At 43.1% G+C, this 24,903-nt stretch overlaps 1 protein-coding gene across 1 annotated transcript in view; it reads left to right on the top strand.

The window, feature by feature from the left end:
- SHC4 (SHC adaptor protein 4) overlaps positions 1 to 24,903 on the top strand; it is a 151,181-nt gene that overhangs the window by 62,626 nt on the left and 63,652 nt on the right. The window contains exons 3-4 of the mRNA XM_075530971.1: positions 16,709 to 16,772; positions 24,543 to 24,662. Coding sequence (XP_075387086.1) covers positions 16,709 to 16,772; positions 24,543 to 24,662 — 184 coding nt within the window. The remainder of the gene's footprint in view (positions 1 to 16,708; positions 16,773 to 24,542; positions 24,663 to 24,903) is intronic.

The following is a 24,903-nucleotide window of genomic DNA, read 5'->3' as shown; positions in this document are numbered from 1 at the left end:
ACAGTGTAATGCATCTGCACAGTTTACAAAAGCAAAAGTAAACATCCTTCTTTGCTTTCAGCCAAGATCTGTTGTCAATTAGCAATCATACCCCTCATTTCAAGTCGTCTTCTGAATTCAGCTTGGAGTTCTGGCAGTTCTCTATGCATGTACTACTGCAATTGTTTTTTATTTCTCTTTAACAAAAATTTTACTTGCATGTGATATTGATGATACTGTTTGAACACTTCTACATTCTGTCGGGAAATCTTTGTTTGGAATAGGCATGTATCTGGATCTTTTCCAGTCTTGCATCTATTTGCTGAAACATCTCCATTGGTATTCCATCAGTTCCTAGAGCCTTGTCTTTCACTAATGCTTTCAGTGCTTCTTGGTCTTCCTCCCTTCGGTACCCTGGGCTCTTGAGCATACGCTGCCTCCCGGAATGGCTGAGTGCTGACCAGGAGTTTCTGTAGGAACAGTGACTCTGTGTGTTGCTTCCATCTTCTTCTGATGCTTCCTGGGCCATTCAATTTTTTGCCTCCTTCAGTATGGAAACTTGAGACTTGAGTTTTCTTTTCTTCTATTGTTTTTTTAATTTGTTTTTCTCTTCAGCGTTCATAGTCCAGTGACCAGTAATTATCAATGCATCTTGATTGGATGTTTAATTTTAGACTGCATTAGTTGGAAAAAAAATCTTCCATTTCTTCACTTTGGCATTAGGGGTTTGTGTATAAACTTGAGTGACTGTCTGGTTAATGGCTATTTCTCATAGGTATCTGGATCTTATCCTCCAACAGCATTGTCGATTAGGGCAGATCTTGAAATGTTCTTTTGGACAATGAACGTGCCACCATTTATCTTCAATTAGTGACACCAGCATATTACAGTACACACGCATGTGATGCTCTGATTCAAAATGGCCAATACTAGTGCATTTCAGCTAACTAATGCTGAGGGTATTGATCTTCGAGCATCTATTTTGTTTCAGCTATATCCTTTTCTCCTTGATTCAGACTTCCTACACATGAAATATTCTGATTATTAATGGAGGTTTGCAGCTGTGTCTTCTCATGAGAAATCTGGCCATATCAGTAACTGGAGGTCCCAAAAGCTTTACTCCGTCCATGGCATAGAAGTCTACAAGGGGACAGTTCTTCTGAAGTTGTGTTTTGAGTGCCTCCCAATATGAAGAACTCACCGTTTGGCACTCTATCAGACAGTGTTCCACTGTTATTCATAAGATTTTTAGTGGACCATTTTTTTTCAGAAGATAATTGCTAGGTTCTTTTTACCAATCTTGTCTTCTTCTTCCTTTTCTTTTAACAGAACTAAATCTTTTTTAATTGATCATACTTCTAAATGCAAAATGATTATGTTTTCTTATGAAAGGTAACAAATAGCAGATTCTGCTCAAAATCACGATCCCCCTAAATGTCTATAAAAGCCATTTAAAAGTCTTTCTTTCTTGTTTCAGTTTTATTGGCACTTCTTCCACATTTCATAAAAATCAATAGTTCAAACATATCAAGGAGAGTTGTACAGGCATGACCTTAATCAATGTTAACACAAATTCTTCTTCCTTGTACTCATTATTAGTGTAATAATTATTTTTCACTTGTGGGAAAAATACACACAACAAAACATGTATATTTCAGTGGAATTGAGTATACTTGGTTATGCAACCATTATTGATATGGCTTTCCAAATTATTCACGGGGAAAGAGCCATTATCCTTTCATTGCATTTTCCCATGGACTTGAAGTTTCTTCATATAAGATTTAGGGGGTTATTTTAGTATTTTAGACATTTGGAGATGAAAATGAAATGGTTGTGTTTTCCTTCCCTGACAAGCTGTTTACAGTATCTAGATTTTATTTGCTGAAGAGTTTATAGACAGGAATAAAACTCCCAATTATAGCATCTTTTCCATGGAAAATATGACCCACTTTTTGAAGTGGTTTCTAAAAATACATTGAAGCCCAAAGCGGAGACTACTAATTTATTCATACAAATCTGTAGAAATTCTCAGATGCACAGATATGGTCATAGACACACACACCCTCAAATAGGCAACACACACATGCTCACTGACAAAGCAAGAATAGTTAGGTATCTGTCCATATCTAAATATGGATGGCAGTGTATAACCGCAAATGTTTTCAATTAAAAAAATGAATCCAGGGCTTAAAAATTTCTCTGTATCTAGGGGAGACTCCAGAGATTGAGTTCCAATTGCCCAATCAAGCAGTTTTCTTTAGTGATTTCTTCCGGGCCTTCCTTACCACAAAGAGCTAAATGGAAATGCATTCTAGAACCTTCTTTCTGAAGTACCTGTTTGCTTTCCTGTAGAAGTCAGTTCTGAGTGGCTATAGTATCCTAAGCACTTCGAGGAGACTTTGCCCATGCTCTCCAGGAGCAAGACACTAGATTTGTCATTTCGAATGTCCTGGTTGCCGTGGCTAGCATCCAGCCTAAACCATCTCACCAACCAAGCAGACTGAGTCTTTGACCAGCTGCTCCTGGAAGCACCGGAGCTGCAGTTTCCTGGGTTCTTCCTTAGGAGACCCAGAGTGTGCCTGGCTTGGAAGTGATTGGCCCCTTTCTAAGGTCTTATTTCTAGGGAGCTAGCAAGGACTCCACTATTCATCACCATAAGACTTTAAGGTTACCCCTTACAGTCTACGGGACTGACAGGTTTCAAAGCCATAGTGCTTGGGACGTAGTTGAAATGATTAATATTTATTAACGAATCGAGCAATTCAAAGGCTCCTTGGGCTTAGATCACAGGTCTTGAGATGGTTCTGGAAGTCCTGAAGGTTCTAATGGCACTGCAGTTATCCAGAGAGAGGCATTCCACACCTAGAGAACTCCCAAGCAAGGGTTCTGACATCTTGGATTAAACCGCCTTCTAGAATGAGGAGCTTAGACAATTCGGTCAAGTCTCTACATCTATGGCAGAGTAACACATGGGAGCCATTGACATTTTTATTGATGAAGGAATGAAAAAAAATGAGCTGAAGACACTCAGAGAGCTTCTAGCTCCAAGACATCCATTCAGAAAAAGAACATCATCTCACAGTCTATATGGAACAGGCTGACTGTTAACCTCTTTCTAGAAAAGTGTGCATTTTTATGCATCTTTGGACAAGTTGAAGGTAGCCCCTCCTTTCCACTTAGATCATCTGAGCTACTCAGAAGAAATTTCCAGAAAAAGATTATTATCACTGTCACAGACTCATTATTAAAAAAAAAGGAAACACACGATCTAGTTGCGTGTATTTGGAAATAAAGGGTGGCATTACATTGGCAAGCCTTAGGCTGGATCCAAGAAGAGACACTGACAGTTGGGTCCCAATTTATTGGGAGAGCTTCCCAGGCCCACATGTGTTTCCAGTTCCCATCTGTACCAATGTACATCCTGTGGTCTAGTCAGACTGGCAAGGTAGGATTCAGATCATGACAGTTGGGGGTAGGGTGGGGGGAGGAAGCATTTAGGAACTAGAGGAAAGTTATATTTTTCATCGTTGCTACATCACACCCTGACTGTCTCATCTCCTCCCCAGAAACCTTCTGTAAGGGGATGTCCAGTGGCCTATATTCCAAAAATTGAAGGAAAACAATGCAAACCCAAGAATACCCAGTCAAATTATTGATCAGGATAGATGGAGATGCTTCATTTCCAATGCTGTCGGCATGCCTACACACATGCTTGTTAAATACGTGGGGTATCTAAGGTAACCTGCTACAAGCCATGCATATCTATGGAAAATCAGAAATGCATTCTGCCGATATAGAAACTTGTACTATTTCTTACGGTTTACATAAAACATAATTTGACCTAACTTTTACCCATCATATCCCAGTGGAATACTCTATTGGGTATAGAAGCTAGACCCACTTCTTAAAGCAGGAACCGAGCATCAACCCAAATACAAAAGCCAAACCCACTACCCTCCAACTCTTTAGAGATCCTATAAGTTCCACACCAGTGATTCTCCACCTTCCTAATGCCGCGACCCTTTAACACAGTTCCTCCTGTGGTGGTGACCCCATCCATAGCATTATTTTCATTGCTACTTCATCACTGTCATTTTGCTACTGTTATGAACGACCCTGTGAATAGGTCATTTCATCCCCAAAGGGGTCGCAACCCACTGCTCCATACAGTTTCCAAAGCTGTAAATCTTTTTTTTTTGAAACAGTGTTATTGGCATAAAATTCCCATGTGATACAATTCCACGGTTTGATTATATTAAGAAGAGTTTCACAATCCTGGCCACAGTCAGTTTGAAAACATTTCCTCTTTTCTGGTACTCATTGTCGCTAGACTGCCTCATCTTCTTCCTGCAGGACAGCTGCTGAGTTCTAGCAGCCACTTGACCCCTGGGTGCCGAGGGCTTCGCAACTGAGGCAGAGAGAATGTTAAACTCTTGCTCCGCAGAGCTGGGAAGAGACCGAGATAGATTTGGAACTGTCTGATTTCAGAACCTACTTAACCCACCCACCTGCCTCCATTCTCTATTATCATGAGAGGGCAGTTATAGAAAAAGGAAAGTGGTCAGCATTTTTTCTTTTGACTTTCTTGTAACTTTGCACTCCCCCTTTGAGTCATCAAGAAACAATAGATTTATTTCTGTACTCCCCAAAGCACTTAGCGTTGTTTTAGTCTGGGAACTTTAGAGAAACAAATCCACAGAAACTCATGTGTAAGACAGAGTTTTACATAAAGGTTAAGTGCACATCAAGAAAACAGCCCAACCCAGTGCTGCCCAAGCCCACAAGTCCAACCGTAATCCATTAACCCATATGTCCGACACCAATCCACAAAGTCCTCCCCCATCTCACAGAACGCACGCGAAGATGCCGACTGCAGGAGGAAAGCTGAGTCAGTGAAAGTGTAAGCATCTCATCGCTGGCAGGGGTCTCCACACAGGGGCTCCAGCACCCAGGGCTGCATCGGGATAGGTCCTTGTGGCCTCTCCTCGGGGATGTCTTGCAGGAAGTGAGCCTTGCCAGCTGAAGCAGAGAACTGGCTAAGGTAGCCGCACCCTGGTCTGACCATCAGAAAGCAAGAGACCCAAGAACTAGAAAGGCGAGGTTCACCAAACTATTTATCTCTCCGCCCTTCAATTAACCCCGCATGTGTTTATCAGCCAGGTTGACAATAAACGAACTACCGCATCATTATTTTATGCAGATAGACTCATTTAATGAAGGCGGTGACTACTGATAACTGCTGTAGGGTTGGCCTCTTGGGAAAACCGTGCACAAGAGGAACACTGCCCTGCCCTGCACCATCCTCATAATAGGCTGGAGACTGAGCCATTATGATCCATAGGGCTTTTATTGGTTGATTTGTCTGAGTAGATTTCCAGGCCTTTCTTGTTAGTCTGTCTTAGTCTGGAGCCTGTGCTGAAATCTGTTCAGCAGCGTAGCAATGTGTAAGTACTCCCTGACAGATATATGAGATGTGTTGGCTGGGAGTCAAATCCGGGGCTCTTGCATGGGACTTTGAATTCTGCCACTGAACCACCAATGACTTGCTGTCCTTTTCTTTTGTTTAACACCAATGACCTATTAATGAAGGTTCCCACTGCCCTGTGAGCTTCTGAGAGGGTTACTCTTTATGGGAGCAGAAGGCCTTGATTCTCTCCCTTATTTGTCTCCCTTGTGGTTTTGAACTGCAGACCTGCTTGTTAGCAGCTCAATGTTTAACCATGATGCCACCAGGGCTCCTTGAATGAAGACTATTTGACAATAAAACAACAATCGCAAAAAATGTTCATTCTCCCATCTCTCAGTCACTGAGCCCTGGCAGAAGAGATAAAGAAGAGGATAATAAATTGTGACTTATGGGTTGTATAAAAAAGTTCCATCACCCTAATATTTAAATTTGAATAACCTTATTTTTAAAAATAGCTCTACCTTTTGTAAAACCCAATTGAGAAACTAATAAGACCAAGTAAAAAATATGTAGGCATAATAGTTGCTTGTAACGATGAAAAGGCTGTATTTTGATATTTTATGCCACACACAAGCTAATAACTGCCTACAACTTTGTTTCTGGTGCGGTCACATGCAAAACAGTCAACTGTCCATTTCAGTGTCCATAAATAAAGTATTATTGGGACACAACATGGTCACATACAACAACAGCAGAGTTGAGTAGGTTCTACAGAGATCATGTGACCTACAAAGCCTCACATATTTATTATCTGACCCTTAAAAAAACAAACTTTGCTGGTGCCAACTAATTCGAAAGCATGCATTGGAAACCACTTGGGAGAAACTTTTTAAATTCCCCAGATACCCAGGCCTTGGCCCCTTCTTGCACCCATTAAATCAGAATCTCTGGAGATGAGACCCAGTCTTGAGTGTACGCTAAAGTTCCCAAGTGATTTCCCGGTGTGCAACCAAACCGAGAGCCACTGCCTAGAGGCTGATGGCCTTTTGAGGAGCAGATGGATGGTGGCCTCTTTGCATCCAGGCTGCCAGATGGTAGAGGGAACGCAGGTCACCCAGCACCACCTGTCTGTGCAGGGTGCAATGGGAGTGAAAATAGCAGGAAGTCCAGGTAGCCTCTGGTAAAAGCCCTTCTCTGGGAGGAGGTGGGATGAAGGGCACAGGGAGGAGAAGAGGGAATCGTACCAAATGTCTGTTCCAGAAAACAGCACACACAAAGTAATTAGGTTGATAACAAATTTTGCCTCAAATGGAACATCATCAAATGTGGCGTGGTGTGGTTTTCTGTGCCCTAGCCCCTAGGAAAAGTGACCTAATTCCTTCGCATCCACCAAAATAACCAACTAGGCAAAGGCAGCGAAAACAGGGTCAGATGTGTGGTTTGCAGTGTGCTAAAGACGAAGTTTAGTAATAGCTGCTGCCCAAGAACTAATTGGTTTCAAAATTGCCTAGGAGGCTTGCTAAACTGTAGATCCCTGGGTACCATTCCAGACCTATAGCATCCCAAATCTCCAGATCCACAGCCAGTTATGTGCATTTAAACAACCGTCCCTTCCGCCCCTCTGATTCTTGAGAGTTTTAACTTAAGTAGGTGGAGTGAGACAGTTTTTAATTTGATCACTACCTCGTTAAACCTAGTTATGTCCCTGCATTGCTGGCAGGTGTGCAGACGCAGCTGTTCTACCAATATTCTCTACGCTGGACGCAGCTGGTTGGTCTAGCTGGGGGTTCTCTCCAGAGATGCCCCCTGCCAGTGAGTGGCCTCGGGCTCCGTGACTCGTTGTTACGGTTAGGTGTCCTTGAGTCAGTTCCGATTCATAGCGACCCCCATGCACAACAGAACACAACACCGCCTGCTTCCGAGCCATTCTCACAACTGTTCTTATGTGTGAGGACGTTGTTGTGACCACGGTGTCCATCTACCTCGTCAAGGGTTGTCCTCTTTTTACTGCCCCTCCGCTTTACCAAGCATGATGTCCTTCTCCAGGGACTAGTCCTTCCTGATAACATGTCCAAAGTATATGAGACGAAGTCTCGCCATCCTTACCTCTAAGGAATATTCTGGTTTTACTTCTTCTAAGACAGATCTGTGTGTTCCGTTGGCAGTCCGAGGTACTTTCATGATTTCATTTTCTGCATCAATTCTTCCCAGAGGCATTGGTTTTCCTTCAGTCTTCCTTACTCAATGTCCAACTTTCACATGAATATGAGGCATTTGAAAATACCAGGGCTTGAAGGGATCACTGAAGATAAGGGTGCTACAGCAAAATGTGGTGAAGAAAGCAGATGGTGCCCGGCTATCAAAAATTTTAGCATGCCTTCTAAGTGAGGCATCAACTAAGGCCACATGGAGGAAGCACACCAGCCTGGGTGACCCATGTATGACAAATAACAAAAACCAAATATGAAGGACAGAAAGGTATCAGATCTTCCACTGTGAACACCCAGTTTGCAGAGGGTGAAGGATGACCGTGGGAGCCCAGTATCCTTGGGCAGAGGACCTACTCAGTTTGGCCTCTGGCAGATCCCCTCTGACCACAGTGGAGGGTCAAGAAGAGCCTGGTTATCAGTCGGAGAGTATTGTAAAACTCTATGGTGGTGCATGGAACTACTATATAATAAGGGACTTGGTCATTTGAGCTCCCTCTTGCCCAATCCTGGATGTGTGTTAGGTTTAAATATTTCTTGCTTGTTTCTTGACAGAGGTTTTCTCATTGGCTTATTTTAATATTGCCAGTAGTCTTTCTTTGTTTAAAAATATATATATACTCCCCATAAAATTATTTTTAAATTAAATATACACTATTTTTGCTCTTCCCCCCTCCCCGTAGGTGTCCCAGTTATATAGAGACAATAATTGAAGTAACAGTTTATCGGGGATGGGAAGAGGTTGAGGGAAATTATGGAGCAGACAATGAATACAGGAGGGGGCAGGATGCACTAGAACAGAGTGTGGTAATGTCTTTACAATGAACTATGGCAGTATATGGTATGTGATTTATGGTTCAATAAGACTATTGGGGGGAAATGCTATGACTTAATTCAGGCAACTCTACAGGACAGACTATAAGTGCCCCATAGGTTTCCAAGCCTGTACATATAAAGACAGGCAGCTTCTTTCTCCTGTGGAGTGCCTTTTGGGTTTGAACACTGACCTGGTTGGTTTGAACCACCAACCTTGTGGTTAGTAAACCAATGCTTTAACCTACTGTGCCACATATGAAAAGGTAGATGCTCTTCTCGGATCAATTCTGTAATATAAAAATAGCCAATGTTGAGTTTACATGCATGCAAATCCAGAGATTTTTTTTAAGTGGTAGAAGCCATACATTCATTCCGTTCCTTGCGACCCTATTTGTAGCGTAGCCACCTTGATGACAAGCTGTCCTAAATACCATCAGTAGTACTACATCTTCCTTCTTTGAAGATGGGCCTGCTTTGGGGAACAGCATTTAGAGCAAAATATAAGGGAATAAAGTTTTTGATTAAGTTGGATATGTTTTGTTGTTTTAAATAACAACCTGGGATTTTAAAGTGATCCCATTGATTTATCATTTCTCTCTTTAGTTTCAAAAGACTCACCTTTGTAATAGTTTGAACAATTCATCTAGAGAAGTTCTTTTAGAAAAGCCCAGAGCACCCCAAGATCAAGGCCGTGGTAATTTCATAGGTTCATCTATGGGGACAGGCTTGCTGCTCATCTCGGAAACCCAAGGGGGCAGTTGTACTCTGTCTTATACAGTGGCTTTTAGTCAGCAAGCCACTCCATGGCGGCGAGTCTTTCGGTTTGTGCTCCGTGTAAGAACACAAGTCATTCTCGCTTCTGAAGTTAGAAGAAACCAGGCTCCCAGAGAATCGGCACTTCATCTTCACCCACCAGGGAAGACTTGTAGGAAAGGTGGGATCCTCAGGACAGCACGGTCTGTCATCCCACTTCAGTGCAGCTCACGGGTCCATGTTCTATGTCACAGCCAAATGGCCGACTCACTGAGCAGACTGCAAAAAGACCCACAGTCTAGGGTTGCTGAGCCGGATAACCTTGCAATTGTGCTCTAGAATCAGATTTTAAATATAATTCCAGCTCAACAGGGCTGCGTGATAAGTCAGTGAAAGGGTAAATGCTGCCGACAGCACTGAGACCTGAAGTGCCTGTCGCTGAAATGAAAGGATGGATTTTATGGGCCGAGTCTACCTGCCTGGAGTGCACGGGCGATGTCTCCTGATAGCAGTAGCACAAAGGGTGTTGAAACCGGTCTGTGGGCACTGACTGCCTCCATTGTCCCTTTATCGCCGTGAGGGTAGGCTCGGGTTCCCAGTGTCCGCTCAGGGGCCTACACAGAATCCTGGGATGTCTTTCATTTCACCAGGCTGAACAAAATTGAGCACCTAGATCCCTGAGCCTGCATGTCCCAGAGACATAGGTTCCACAAAAGATGGCAATGGCTTCCCGGGACCAGCGACACCTGGAGACCAGGCCCCCTGAGGTGGGGTCTGAATTATTCACAAGTCTCTCCACTCACACCGCAAGGGCAGTGCCATGCCTCCAGGAGATAAGGTCACCCTCAGCCACTATTCACCCATTTCCTTAACCCCTCACGCTGGAGATGAGAAGGGAGGGAGAGGTCCATTTGTTGGGGCTGAGTTTGTTTGTTTGCTTTGAGTCGTATTTCAGGACAGGCCTTTGCTGTGGTCAGAATGTATTCTCCTTTCTATGTGCATGGACGAAATGGAAACCATTCCCTTGGCAGATGAGTACGTGTGTGCGTGTGTGTGCGCGTGTGAGAATGTGCCTGTGCATGGGTGCGCACACACCACATACACACGTGCCAGGAAGCAAGGAGAATCGCCTAGAATCCCTGCACCGGGCCAGATGCCTGGTTTCCTATTGCAGGAAAAATGACATGTTGGCATCCACTAGAAAAAGCAATCTCCTCCCAGTCAAGGACCACTTCTTGTTGAATTGTGATATGGCCTTCCAAACCTAAAAAACAAAAAACAACCCCCAAAACCGGGGGTGGCGCCAGGGCGGGAGGAGGGCTAGCCAGCACCGCTCTCCAAAGAGACTAACGGTTTAAGGGTTAAGGACAGAGAATTCATAACTTCACGACTGGCGGCCCGGGGCTGGCGAAGAAAGGCGGCTTTGTCCGCATGATTAGTTTGGCCTCTTAAGACAGACAAAATATCTTTTTTTTTTTTTGGGGGGGGTCTTCTGGCGTAGGCCGGGTTTTATATGCTTAAAAGCAAATCTTCCACCGCATTCTCATTCCCTTACATCAGGCCCCGTCTCCCCTTCCTTCACACGCGGCCAAGGCAGAAACAAAGTGTCCACTGTTGGTGCTGGGGGTGCCTCCCCGCTCTTTCTTCCTAGAACGGGCTCTGGGGACAGACATCTCTCTCTCTCTCTTTTTTTTTTTAAACCATTTACATTCTGAAACTCCTGCTCTTCCGAGAGAGAGGACTTTTACGGAAGGTTTGCTAGCTGGGGAAGTCTCATGGCAAGCACGCTTTGCAAACTCCCGGAGACATGTAGCTGCTGGGGGCGGGGAGGGGACGTGTGGGCACCCACGCCTGTGGGAACCGCGGACTCTGCAGGGGTTCTCCCCCCCCCTGTTTGTCAAGTTCATGCTTGAGGCCCGCGGGTGTGGCCGAAACTCCAGAGAAGCTCTCAAAGTCCCACTTGTTCTTCCAAACGTTACAGTTAATCTCTCGGTACCAGTCTGGGGCGAAGAAAAGATCTTTGTGAAGAAAAGCAACAAAATGCAGGCACCTATCTGTCTGCCCTGGCTGGCATGTCAGCAGATTTGTCAATCCCGATATCAGCAACAAAATTAAAATAAAAAAGGAGGGGGCGGGGGAGGCAGAATTCTCCAGGTTATTCGTCATTTGAGTTCTGTGGATGCCCAAGGGGTCACAGGTGATTCTCAGAGTAGGGTGGCGTTTCTGGGCCCTTTAAAACGGATCGGGAAACGTTTGTGCGCCCCAGGGCCTAGAAACGTTGGCGGAAAGATGGAATGAAAAGATAACGGAATTTCCCCAAGAACTTGAAGCGCCCTGGCTTTCTCTGAGCAACAGAGGTCATGCGTCTTTTTAGAAGAGTCTGAAAACCACAAAATGAATAGCCCCTTTAAGCAAGCAATGCCCCAAACCCACATCCCGCCCGCCCCCCCTTTTGAACAGAGTTGTACATCAAAAGTTCCTTAGAGTTTGTGAGGCCTCACATCCTTGGGCCGCTTTTCAGGTCATGTGTGAGTGTGTGCTACACGGACGCGCTCGCCCACGTGAGCATCTCATCGGGTTCTGGACACCGTTGGAGGAGAGAGCAGCCAGTAAACGCATAGAAAGCCAAGGGGTGGGAACGCGCGGGGCGCCGCTGACGCCTGCGCGTTTCCCGCAGTTGACCCTTCCTACTTTGTTCTGTTCTTTGGCCATTCATCCCACTCACGTTGGCATAAGGATTTGCCAGGAAGTAGATCCACATGATGTCGGGATGCAACTTCCTCCCTTGGACCTAGACTTCCTCCTTTACATCTACTTGGCTATATTATATAGTTGCACTCCCAGAAAATGGGGCTTTCGAAGTCGGAACTGGGATTTGCATTTCGTACCTGCGTTTGGGATAATCGATTTAAATCATGTCAGTTTTAAAGAATGGCACCTGGGGTCTCAAAAGCCCGCCTGAAAACAAGCAGCCATCTAAGTGAGATGTCAGCTCAGTCCACACAGGAGGACACCAGACTGTGTGATCCGAAGACTGTCAATAACCAAATCTAAAATCAGAGGAGGGAGCTGTATTAGACCTTAAGTTCTGCGCACTTGGTTTGCTGAAGGCTGTGGGTGACAGCGACAGCTGAAATCCATTCAGAGTTCCCACATGGATTAAGCCCCCACTGAAGCCCCTCAGACCACTGACCAGGAATTTGAGTAGTCTTGTGATTAGAGTGTATTGGGAAGTAGATTGCTATACATATAGTTAAGTTAAAATTCAACATCTTACTCTTTCTGTTCATTTCTGATCCATTTATAACTTGTTCTAGTATTTATTATTTTCTATTTTCTTTTTGGATTGAGGTTTTTCCTTGCTTTATTTTGTTAGTGGTTTTAAAAAAATATTTTCTTCATATGAAATCCATGATAGGTAAATCTATAGAAATAATAGCTAGATTAATAGCTCCTTAGGATTATAACAGGGGAATTTGGGGGAAAATGGGGAGCTCATAACAATCGATACAAGATTGATGAAAATAATTGAATTGATTGTGGTTACTTTGCACAACTCTTTTTAATATATTTAAAACATTGACTTGTTTACTATGCAAATTGTATGACAACAACATGGTTCAATAAATAATAAAAGATGGGAAAACTTAAAAGGATTCCGATTTTAGTTTCCTTATGAATAAATGCCTATTTTGAAATAATATGGTTAAAACTGTAGGAGCCCTCGTGGCATAGTGGTTTTGAGTTGGCCTGCAATCCTCAAGGTCTGCAGTTTGAAACCATCAGCAGATCTGCAGGAGAAAGTCCGGGCTGTCTACTTCCTTAAATAGGCTCAGAAACTCACAGGGACCATTCTATCCTGTGCTATAGGATCACTCTGCGTTAGCCTCGACTCGACAGCAGTGACTTTAGTCTTTCTTGGTTTATTATTAAGAGTAAATGGGATGGCACACATTATGACTGGGCACTAGACTGCTAACGGAAAGGTTGGTGGTTCAAACCCACCTCAGGAGATGGGCCTGCTAATAGACTTCTAAAAGGTCACAGCTTTCAAGAATCTGTGTGGCTCATTCAGCCCTACACACATGAGATTCTTGAATCAGAATCAATAAAAAACAGCTAACAACAAGTTCCATTAAAACCCATGATCCTGACTACAGCAAGGTGTATCATGTCTCCTTTAGAGTGATAATGGTCTCCATGTGAAAGTATTGCTATACCTGGCCCAGGGTTTTGGGGTGGTGGTGGCGGTGGTGGTGGTACTGGTGGTGGTGATGTAAGGCTGAAACTTTGGAATGGAAATAGTTATTAAATAAGAAGTAAATCTTAATTTAGTGGCAGAAAGCTGAAAGCTAAGCTGGAATGAGGCCAGGGGAAGAAATAAAGAAGATCTGTTACTATCTAGAGCAGTGTTTCTCAACCTTCCTAATGCCACGACTCTTTCATACAGCTCCTTATGTGGTGGGGACCCCGAACCATAAACTTATTTTTGTTGTTGCTTCATAACTGTAATTTTGCTAGTTATGAATCAGGCGACCCCTGTGAAAGGGTCATTCGACCCCCAGAGGGGTCGTGACCCATAGGTTGAGAAGCGCTGCTCTAGCACATGAACTCTTGTCTCCTCTCTCTGGGGCGGTGTTGGCCAAGAAAAGAACAAGGACTGGCTCCTCCTTCCACCGGGAGGTCTTTGAAGTGGCTGCTCATTTTCGCATCACCTTTGCCTCATGAGCCACTGTCCTGCTGAGGGAACTTGCTTTGCACTATTTTGACCATTTTACAAGCTTTATACGGGACTCATTTTGTGTAGCTCTTATCATTGCATATAAACCATTCCAGGTTCTACTTTTTTCGGTACTAATATCTATAGTTTCTTTCCTCTTTTTCATATTTTTATGCTATTTATATCTCACACTTCAAGTGGCAATATTCACCTTGGTGTGCATTATATAACAATCAAGTTTGGCAGTAGTTTTGGTCTTTCGACTCTAAAATAAATGTTTTTAGATCGATAGATAGATAGACCATGTATTTTGATACAGGTCCTTCCACTTGTCAAAAACACTGGCACATTTCATCATTTTATGACATTTGCCATCTGTTTAGCAAATTAGCCTTCAGTGGGATTGGATTAATACTAATCAAGATCTCTCACAATGGATACACATGCCTGAAGCTGAAGTTTCCCCATCTTTCCCAACCGTGGACTTTGCATTCGCTCAATTTGCTAATCTAATGACTGTGAAGTGGCTCTCTTGTAGTTATATTAATTCTCAATATAAAAAATGATCATAAATGTGAGCATTTCCACATTTATTAAAACTGGACTATTTCTACTTTTGTATTAATGATCTAATCTAGGAGCTAGAGTCCAATGGCCAGTTTGGCGAGCTGTCTATTTTTGTAAGTAAAATTTTATCGGAAACAAATCCTGACCATTTGTTTACATGTTGTCTGTGATGGATTTTCCTCTATAAAACTGAATTGATAAGTCCTGATGGAGAAAAGTCTAAAATATTTGCCTTAGACAGTGTTTCAACTCTGATCTGATATTTTCATTCTCATTTCGTTTTTACTTAATCACACTCCAGGTCTCAGCAGTATCAAACTATTTGTGGTTTTGGGGTGATAATGCTTTGGAATATGTTTTGAAATATTTGTACATGTGCTTTCCTCTGGCACCTTAAATCCCCGCCCTCCCGGGGAGGTTTATCCTTTCCAACCTCTTTTGAAGGCTGTTTACTCTATAAGGCATTCCCTTCTACTTCATCTCGACTTTATTTTTGTTAGACCTTAGTAGGTATGGGGGTAAATGAAATAATGCCTGGGAAACGCTTTATAAAACTACAGGGTGCTATACAGGAGGAACAACCCCTAATAATATTCATTATTTTAATATTATATTCAGTATTTCAATACTTGCTGCATTAATAGCCATCTTTGTCTCTACTTTTATCTTAAACCCTTTATAGGGAACTTTTGAGACCAAAGCACCCCAGCTGCTTGTCATGGAATAAAAGATCTGCCCTTTCTTAGTCTACCTCTTTATTGAATGCAGATGATATATGAAGATCCCTGGAGTCATTATTTTGGAAGTCCCAGAGGCCAAATTGGGTCAATTATGAGACTCATTTATTATTGAATAATCATTAAGATGACGCAGCCCATCCATCAACGGAACAACAAAGAGTCCAACCTTCTGCTTCCTTCTTTCTGACCTCGGAGAAGCAATGGCTCCCATTCTAGAGAAATAAAACATGAAATCCTAAAAAATCATCTACAACAACAGATATCCACCAAAACATTTAAGTCCACAATGGCTCTAGGCTCTTTGAGGATTCCTCTGGGTACACAGTGTCGACTAGAAGACGATTGCACCCCAATATTCAAGCTGTAGGTTTTGTGTTCTCAATTACACCTGCAGTCCTTGCTCTGGCCACTTCCCTTCCTTTGAGGATCAAAAGTGCCTCATAGAAAACAGTCCTATGATATATAAAAACCAAACCCAGGGCCATTGAGTTGATTACAACTCATGGCGACCCCATGGAAGAACATGAAAACGAACACAATGTGCCTCTCTGTTAATACTGCGTGCTAATCTAAACGGTGGTCCCAGGGGGATGTGGGAAAGAGCCCGAAGATTCCCATTTGTCCCGTGCCAAGTTTAATGCGTGAGTTGAAAATCACGCAGCTGAGGTTCAGATTACACCGACGGAAAGCACAGGAGGTTATGGATGCTCAGGGCCAAGAAAACGGAAGCTCTGGGCTCCACGTGCCTTGCTGGAAGAGGGGGGGCGGGTGCCAGTACATTGAGCACTTCCATTCAGGAACAACTATTTAGGTCAGCAGTGCCTTTCTCTCGGGAAGGTCAGTCTGTAGGAAGGGCAGCAAAATAAGCAACGGAGGAAATTTGGTATTGATTTTTTTTTTTTCTTCAGTGAAATTACACGAAAGCTCGGGGACTTTTAGCAAGCATTTCTGCATCCAGAAGGCTCCACTTGAGACCTCCTTCAAGCTTTGTTTTCTTCCACCACTTTACACTTCCTCTAGTGTCAGCTTTGGTTGTAATAATTGTCTTAATAATTGTCTTGGGTGTCTTTGGTTGTATGAATTGTCTCGGGTGGTGACGCTTTTTAGTCACGATAATGCAGAGAGCATTTTGCCAATGATGTAACTGAAAGATTCCCAAATGATGTAGGTTCACTCCTTTGTAGTTAAAAAAACAGCTACCCAAAATGAAAACCCAAATCTGAAAACCAAAGGAATTAAAGAGCTAACTGGGAGTGTGTGTGGGGGGGGGGGGTGGGGGTGGGGGGGACGGGGGGGGGGGATGGGGATGGTGGTGTTATAAAGCAAGTTTTGAGTAGTAAGACATTGCTGGGGCTTTCTGGGTTTGAACTACAGTGGAATCTGCCAATCTGTGGGGTCATCTAGCTCAGACTCACCATTATAGATGTGTGCATTTGATCACAATCATTTTGGCTACTTTTGGAGCACGGACTGTGTGCTAGGCAGGATGCTAAGTGTTTCTACGCTTTCTCTTCTGTAGGGAGGCAATAAGTCGCCTATGTGAAGCTGTCCCCGGGGCAAACGGAGCCATTAAAAAGAGAAAGGTAAATATATTTTCTTTTAGGGTTTGAAAGACGCTGTAAAATAGTTGTGCGTGCACCCCGGCACGTGAGCTAGGCGGGCCTTGGCTCGGTGGCAGTGTGTCAGCTGCACTCAAAGGTGCCCCAGGCTCTCTGAGTCCCCTGACCTGCCTGACCCTGTGTCAACAGTGATGGCTAAAGGGACACGTCAGAAAACCCGGTTAAGTTCAAGTGTGTCATCGTACCTCTCAAGCCCTCTTGTTTGGTTCTTGACAAGTGAGGGAGTGGAACCAGTGTTCAGCTCAGCCCCTTCTGATGTCAATATTTTCCAAAGCATATGTCCTGGGTTATATTTTGGAGAATTGCTTGTCACTCCCTGACCCATTTTCAGGCAGAAACCTGGATGGCGTAGTTGTGGTCTATGGGGAGGAGGAACTTGCACACTGAAAGAAAGCGCAAGGTTTTTTGTTTTTTTTTTGGGGGGGGGGGAGTTTTATTAGTATATAATTCACATATCATAAAATTCAGTAGTTCAGTCCTACTGAGAAGAGTCCTGCAGTCATCACCACAGTCAATTTTAGAGCATGGTCATCATTCACATAGGGATTATTGTTAGCTTCCCATCACCCCCAACCTCCCCTGCCATGCCCCTGGGCATTATTGATCCAGTTACTGTCTCTCTAGATTTACTTACCCTGGATTCCACCGACAGAAAATCGTGCAACACAAAAACACGACACAAAGAAGCCAACCCCCAACCATGATGACAAAATAAAACAGAGAGCAACTTCCGTCAGAGACCAGGAAATATTTTAAAAGTAGAACAACTTTAAAATGGGTCAAAGGGGAGATCAAATGATAACTGGCTACATTTTAACCTCATTCCATCTGCCACTATGGACTTCACACTGCAAGCCTATGCACAACTCTGCACTGTGGTCAGAGGGGACTCACCAGAGGCTTAATCCACATGGGGACGCTGTAATTGGATTTAGGGCTTCCACTGTCGACCTTAACCTTCAGAAAGCACACATTCTGATGTTAAAAATAGACTTTGATCGAAACCCTGCTGCTGGCACCTACTAACCATGATCTTGGGCGAGCCACTAAGCCTCTTATCCTTGGCTTCCTGACCTGCAAAATGGGAGAAAGTAGTTAAATGAAACAATGTCTAACATAGTATCCGGCATATATTAGCCTTCTAGCAATCGTGGGAAATATTGTTATTGGAATTAATCTGTTAACCCTAGAATCCTTAGTTGCTCAGAAGTATAGGTACAAAGGTTCTGAACACAACGGTCTAAGTCGTAGAACCACTAAGTGAAGAAAGGAGAAGAAAGACGAGCTTTTTACTCCCAGGAAGATTTGCAGTCTTGAAAACCCCCAGGGACAGCTCCACCCTATACTCTAGGGTCACTCTGAGTTGGAATCAACTCTATGGCATTGAGTGAGTGAATTAGAAGGAGGAAATGATTCTAGATATGCCAGTCCAACCCTTTCATTTTGTAGCTAATAAACCCAGACACAGAGAAGAAATGAGATTGGCTTTGAGTCACTAAACTAATTAAAAGTCGGGTCAGCTCTAGAAGCCTGGTTTGCAGTTCCAGCTCAGAGCTCTGGATCTACACCACACTTTCTCATTTCTATTATCATTCGTTATTATTTTCATAGTGTTGACCCCAGTGCCACTGAGAGTAACTCAATGAGCCACATGGTATAGGAAATCTCCGATAAATGGCCCTAGACATCTAGTAATGCCTCCCTATGACAGGTAGTTCCAAATTTAATATATTTGAGTTATGATCATTATATTTACCAGTATATCCCCTTTGGGGGTAAATTTTATCGTTAGTGATTTGTGCTACATTGAGGAACCTTCGTGGAATAGTGGGTGATATGTTCAGAACCACCAGCCACTCCATGGAAGAAAGACGAGGCTTTGTACTCCTGTAAACTATTACAGTCTCAGAAACTCACAGGGGAAGTGCTACTCTGGCCTATGGAGTCACTATGAGTCAGAGTAGCATCAATGGCATTGAATTTGAGGGTTTTTTTTTTTTTTAAGGATATGTACTACATGCAGCATTGCAGTGGATAATTTACTGATATTGTCACTTTCATGCCAGCTTCCAAAGATGAAGATCAAATTTATCAAGACACTGCCGATCAAAGGCAACATTGGTAACTGAAAACGGAGGTACTAGTTTGAGCGTCCACAGCCCCAAAGCAGCAGCCTTTCAGCTTTCTCCCGTTTCTTTTGCTTTCTTTTTTTTTTACTTTTAAAAGTCATTTTATTGGGGGCTTGTACAACTCATCACAATCCTTATATACATCCACTGTGTCAATCAGATTTGAACATTTGTTGCCATCATCATATTCAAAACATTTGCTTTCTACTTGAGCCTGTGGTATCAACTCATCATTTCCTCCCTTTCTCACACCCCTCCCTTACAAACCCTTGATAATTTATAAATTATTTTTATTTTGTCATGTCTTACACTGTCTGATGTCTCCCTTTACTGACTTTTCTGTTGTCCATTCCCAGGAAAGGGGTTATATGTAGATCCTTTGATCAGTTCCCCCTTTCTACCTGACCTTCTGTTACTCTCCTGGTATCGCCACTCTCATTATTGGGCCTGAGGGGCTTAATCTGTCCTGGATTCCCTGTGTTTCCAGTTCTTTTTTTTAAATCATTTTATTAGGGGCTCATACAACTTTTATCACAATCCATACATACATCAATGTGTAAAGCATATTTGTACATTCATTGCCCTCATCATTCTCACAACATTTGCACTCCACTTAAGCCCCTGGCATCAGTGTTTCCAGTTCCTATCTGTACCAGTGCACATTCTCTGGTCTAGCCGGATTTGTAAGATAGAACTGAGATCATGATAGTGGGGGGGGGGGGGCGAGGATGAGGGCAGGAGGAATAAAGAACTAGAGGAAAGTTGTGTGTTTCATCGATGCTATTCTGCACCATGACTGGCTCGTCTCCTCCCTGCAACCCTTCTGTAAGGGGATGTCCAGTTGCCTACACATGGCTTTGGGTCTTCACTCCGCACTCCCCCCTCATTCACAATGATATGACTTTTTGTTCTTTGGTGCCTGATACCTGATCCTATCAACACCTCGTGATCACACAGGCTGGTATGCTTCTTTCATGTGGGTTTTGTTGCTTCTCAGCTAGATGGCCGCTTGTTTATCTTCAAGCCTTTAAAGACCCCACATGCTATATCTTTTGATAACCGGGCACCATCAGCTTTCTTCACCACATTTGCTTATGCACACGCTTTGTCTTCAGCGATCGTGTAGGGAAGGTGGGCATCATGGAATGCCAGTTTAATAGAACAAAGTGTTCTTGCATTGAGGGAGTGCTTGAGTAGAGGCCCAATGTCCATCTGCTACCTTAATACTAAATCTATAAATATACACATAGATCTATTTCTCCATCATCATATGTAAATATATTTACATGCCTGTATTTAGACCTCTATAAATGCCCTGTGAATCAGATGTTTCACCTTGATGATCCAACAAACAGGTCTATTTATGAGAAGGGAATTCATCCTTCACAGCAATTCTAAAGGTATCACTTCTCCAGAAAGTATGCTAGCAAAGAAAGAGAAATAATTTTTTATGTAATTTTCTTTTGATAGCTCATAGCAGCCCTCTAGGACAGGATAGAATTGCCCCTGTGAATTTCCAAGGCAGTAACTGTTTATCAGAGTAGAAGCCCCGTCTTTCTCTGGTGGAGCTGCTGGTGGTTTTGAGCTGTGCATCACAGGCAACTTACCCACTCCTCCACCAGGGTGACTGAGTTGGCATCGCTTTGCTGGCAGTGAGTGTGGTTTTTTGATAGCTAATCCTTATGGCGTACCAACTGCCTGACAGGCACTCTGCCAAGGTGCCCTGGTGCTGCTGTGGGCTAGGTGCTGAGCTGCTAATCAGAAGGTAATCGGTTTAAACTCACCAGTGACTCCTTAGGAGAAAAACGAGTCATCTGTTCCTGTAAAGATCGACAGCCGTGAAAGCCCTCTGTAGGGTGGTTATGAGCCAGAGTCAACTTGATGGTAGTGGATGAAGGGAAGGATTCTTCCAAATAACTTACATTTTTTATGCTCCTTTAATCATCACAACATAAGCTGCAGTTCCTAATTTTATCTCCATTTTACAGATGAAAAAAACTAGGGGCCCAGACAGACTAAGTAACATGCCCAAGGTCGCCCAAGGTCACCCAATCAGTAATCGGTCTACAGCAAAGGACCCACACTTTTTAATATAAAAATCATTTTACTGGGGTCTCTTATAGTTCTTGTAATAATCCATACATCAACTGTATCAAGTACATTTGTACATATGGTGCCATCATCATTTTCAAAACACTTTCTACTTGGGCTCTTGGTGTCAGCTCCTCTTTTTTCCCTCCCTCCCCCCCTTCCACCCTCATGAACCCTTGATAAATTATAAATTATTATTGTTTTCATATCTTATGTCTGCTGTCTCCCTTCACCCATGTTTCTGTTGTTCATCCCCCTGGGGTGGAGGTTAGGTTATATGTAGATCCTTGTGATAGGCTACTCCCCCCAACCTCCCCCTACCCTCATGATATCGCTACTCCCATTATTGTTCCTGGGGGGGGGGGTTTACCTAGGACCCACCCTTTTAAACATTGTTATCTGCCTCTGTGGCCCAGCATCTCCTCCTGGGTGAGGGAACCAGAAATATGTATGGTCATATCAAATATGACCAGCCGCTCCTTGGGATTCCATTAGATCGATGGGCTGTTTCTACATAGTGTGGAGGTCTTTAGGATTTACCGACTTACATGATATCCCTTGTGCTTTAAACCTGACAAGCTAATGAGTAATCAGAAGAATGAGGGACTCTGAGAGGTTTTATGATGTGGAATCACTAGAACCAGGCTGTGTAAGTAACAAGCTATGGTCAATTAATTATCTCAACCGTATGAGAACTCTCCTTTGTAAAATGCATATAATCATACCCCACCTGGTTACCTGCACCCTTAAGTCAAGGTTATGAAATAGTCTATCCTCAGCGACCCCACTTTTGGTTTTCTTCTCTACTCATTCCTAGGGTGACATTTCCAAAGAGCTTGGGCTTACACCATTTCTTTTTTTTTTTTAAGCAAAACTTTTATTGGGGGCTCATACATCTCTTATTACAATCCATACATTCCTCCAGTGTGTCAAGCACATTTGCACATATGCCGCCATCATCATTTTCAAAGCATTCTCTTCCCACTTGAGCCCCTGATATCTGCTCCCCATTTCTTCCCCCTCCCTCCCCACCCACCCTCCCTCATGAGCCCTTGATAAGTTATAGATTATTTTATCCATATTTTACATTATCCAGTTTTTCTTTCTTAAGGCAGAAACTAAGAAGTAATCCTGTAGCAAAATGAATCTGGATTCATTTCATAAGTAGTAATTATAATCACCATAATTTGTTATCACTCCACTGTATACTCTTCATGGTCACAGACTTAATTACAGAATTCAAGTTGTGTTAGTCTGCATAGACTAGAGAAACAAATTCATAGACACACTCATATATGTTTAAGAAAGAGCTTTATATACAAGAGCAAATGAGTATTGAGAATATATCCTAGCCCAGTCCAAATCAAGTCTATAAATCTGATATCCCATATGCACGACACCAATCTATAATGTCCTTTTTAGACTCAGGAAACACATGCAATGATGCCAAATGCAGGAAGATCACAGGCCAGTGGGTGGAAGGTCTTGTGGATCCAGTGGCTGTGTAAGCATCTCAGCACTCTCCACGTGGTTTCTCCGGCTCCAGAGAAGAGAGAGAGAGAGAGAGAGAGAGAGTCAGTCAGTCTCCTGCCTTCAAGGAGGAAATACAGAAGTTCCCAGAATCCTCAGGAGAAGGTCATGCCCACAGAGGCCTCATTGGTTATATCCTAATTGACAGGCTAGACTCCACCCCTACACTCAATTCTCAAATTACACCAGATTATGTAACTACCACTAAGTCTTCTTCAGCTTCCTGTGACTAGCGGTAGAAGGAGTGATGCTATTCTTTCTGTTTCTTAAGCAAAGACAATTGAGAGGGACTCAGAGGGTTCCTAAGGCCCCTTTGATAGCTGGGCACACCTGGGATGAAACTCCAAGTTGTCTCCCTGCATGTACCGTTTGTTTTGCTCTGTGATGACGTAGGTGGTTACACGTTGGGCAACAATCTGCATGGTCAGCAGTTCGAAACCATCAGCTGTTCTATGGGAGAAAGACAGGTTTGTCTACTCTAGTAAGCAATTACAGTCTTGGAAACCCATGGGGGTGGGAGATGGAGGGACACTACGAGTCAGCATGAACTGGATGATAGCACTGAGTTTGTTTTTTTCCGCTTTGGTGCCTACCTGAAATTCAGGTACATGCCTCTCTCCCATGCATTTAAATGTTAAGTCATTCCTAATAGTCAGATGAGTTTGTCTCCTTTATAACAAATACATTTTGAGTCTTTCTCACAAAGTTAAGGCTACTGTGGGGACCAAATTAAGATACTGTACACTTTCAAATAAATGTTCTTTACAAATAGCAAAGTGTTTTTTTTTTTTTCAGTAAATGCATCATTATTTAATGGGCATGTAATAATTGTTTTTAGAAAATTAGAACTAGCCTGGAAAGGAAATTCTAGAGAAGCAAATAAGGGCTATATTAACTAAATATAAGAATTGTTGGGCACACAAAATCCCTGACGTGTGTAGCTTGCCTGGCCCAGGACCATATGAAGAAGAAAGAAAGCCAACCAAGCCTCCACCACTACGATGTAGTCAGAGCCACGATGCTGACGGCTCTGTCGGTACATGTTTTTTACAAGATTGCATTCAGAATTTAAAAAATGAAACTATGCATTCAATCTCATTCATTCATGTTTGGTAGTTTGATGTGGTTTGCTAAGGAGTTCAGTAAGAGACACAAGCAAAATTGTGAAAGAAAAAAATTTTGTTTTCACGGCCTGCCTCCAAGCATTCATCGACGAGTCCCCCAGAATTCAGTTATCCATCTTGAATGGGCCTGCGGAGCGGAGTCCGCTTGCAAGATCCTGAAAGTTCTAGTGACATTCCTGGCCTGGGTTCACCAAGGGCTTCCGTGGCTGGTTGTCAGCTCTCCCTCTTAAATTCCTGGTGTTGAAAAAATGTGAAAATGCTCCGTTTACGGCAGATCCCTGTGCCCAGCTGAGAAGGAGACTGTGTAAGAAACTCAACTGCCGCCCAGGCACTTTTGACTCAGCAACCCAGTTAGACAGAGTAGAGCGTGCCTTGTGAGTTTCCAAGACTCTGGCCCTTTCGTGGGAGCAGAAAGCCTGAACTTTCTTCCTGGAGCTGCTGGGCTCCTTCGTATAAGAAAACAAAACAAGACAACTCACTGCTGACTTACAGTGACCCCTGTGGGCTTCTGAGACCGGAGTAGAAAGCCCAGTCTTTCTCCCATATAGCTCCGGAGCTGCTGGTGGTTTTGAACTTCTGATCATGTGGATCATAGTCTAACGCATAACCACTAGAACACCAGCGCTCCCTTTTAATAAGAGGCTTCAAATTTCATTACTTCCAAACAATTTGCTGAACTCTGATTTTTCTAAGTTTTTATATTCAAATAAAAAACTCATTTTATGTCATATAATTTATTTAAAGTAAAATTGAGAAGGATAGTGTGGACATTGTTGTTGGCTTTTTGTGGGTACATTTAAATAACATGAGTCTTTATTTGGTAACACAATTCGTAACATATTGTTTTGTTATCTTTGAAGCCTCCGGTTAAATTCCTATCAACGGTTCTTGGCAAAAGTAACCTTCAGTTTTCGGGGATGAATATAAAACTGACTATCTCAACGTGTAGCCTCACACTGATGAATCTTGACAGCCAACAGGTAAGATCCTGAATGTCATTTACAGTTTGATATGTCATCGCTATTCGAGAGAGCGTTCGGCGAATAAAGAAAGTAGAGTTTCGGACCGTGTGCCTAAACTTTCACAAAGCACCACGGAGAAGCTGTCTTTAGAACAATAATAGTGTAACGCACCCATCGCTGGACTTTTCCTGGCTGCATTGTTGTCAGATGCGGCCAGGCCACTCTGTGTACGGCAGGTGAAACTCTGCCCTGTCCCGCA

Source organism: Tenrec ecaudatus, chromosome 14 (assembly GCF_050624435.1).
Source record: "Tenrec ecaudatus isolate mTenEca1 chromosome 14, mTenEca1.hap1, whole genome shotgun sequence".
Lineage (NCBI taxonomy): Eukaryota > Metazoa > Chordata > Mammalia > Afrosoricida > Tenrecidae > Tenrec > Tenrec ecaudatus.
Note: the sequence above shows the minus strand (reverse complement) of the source record. Positions and strands in the feature narration are given on the sequence as shown.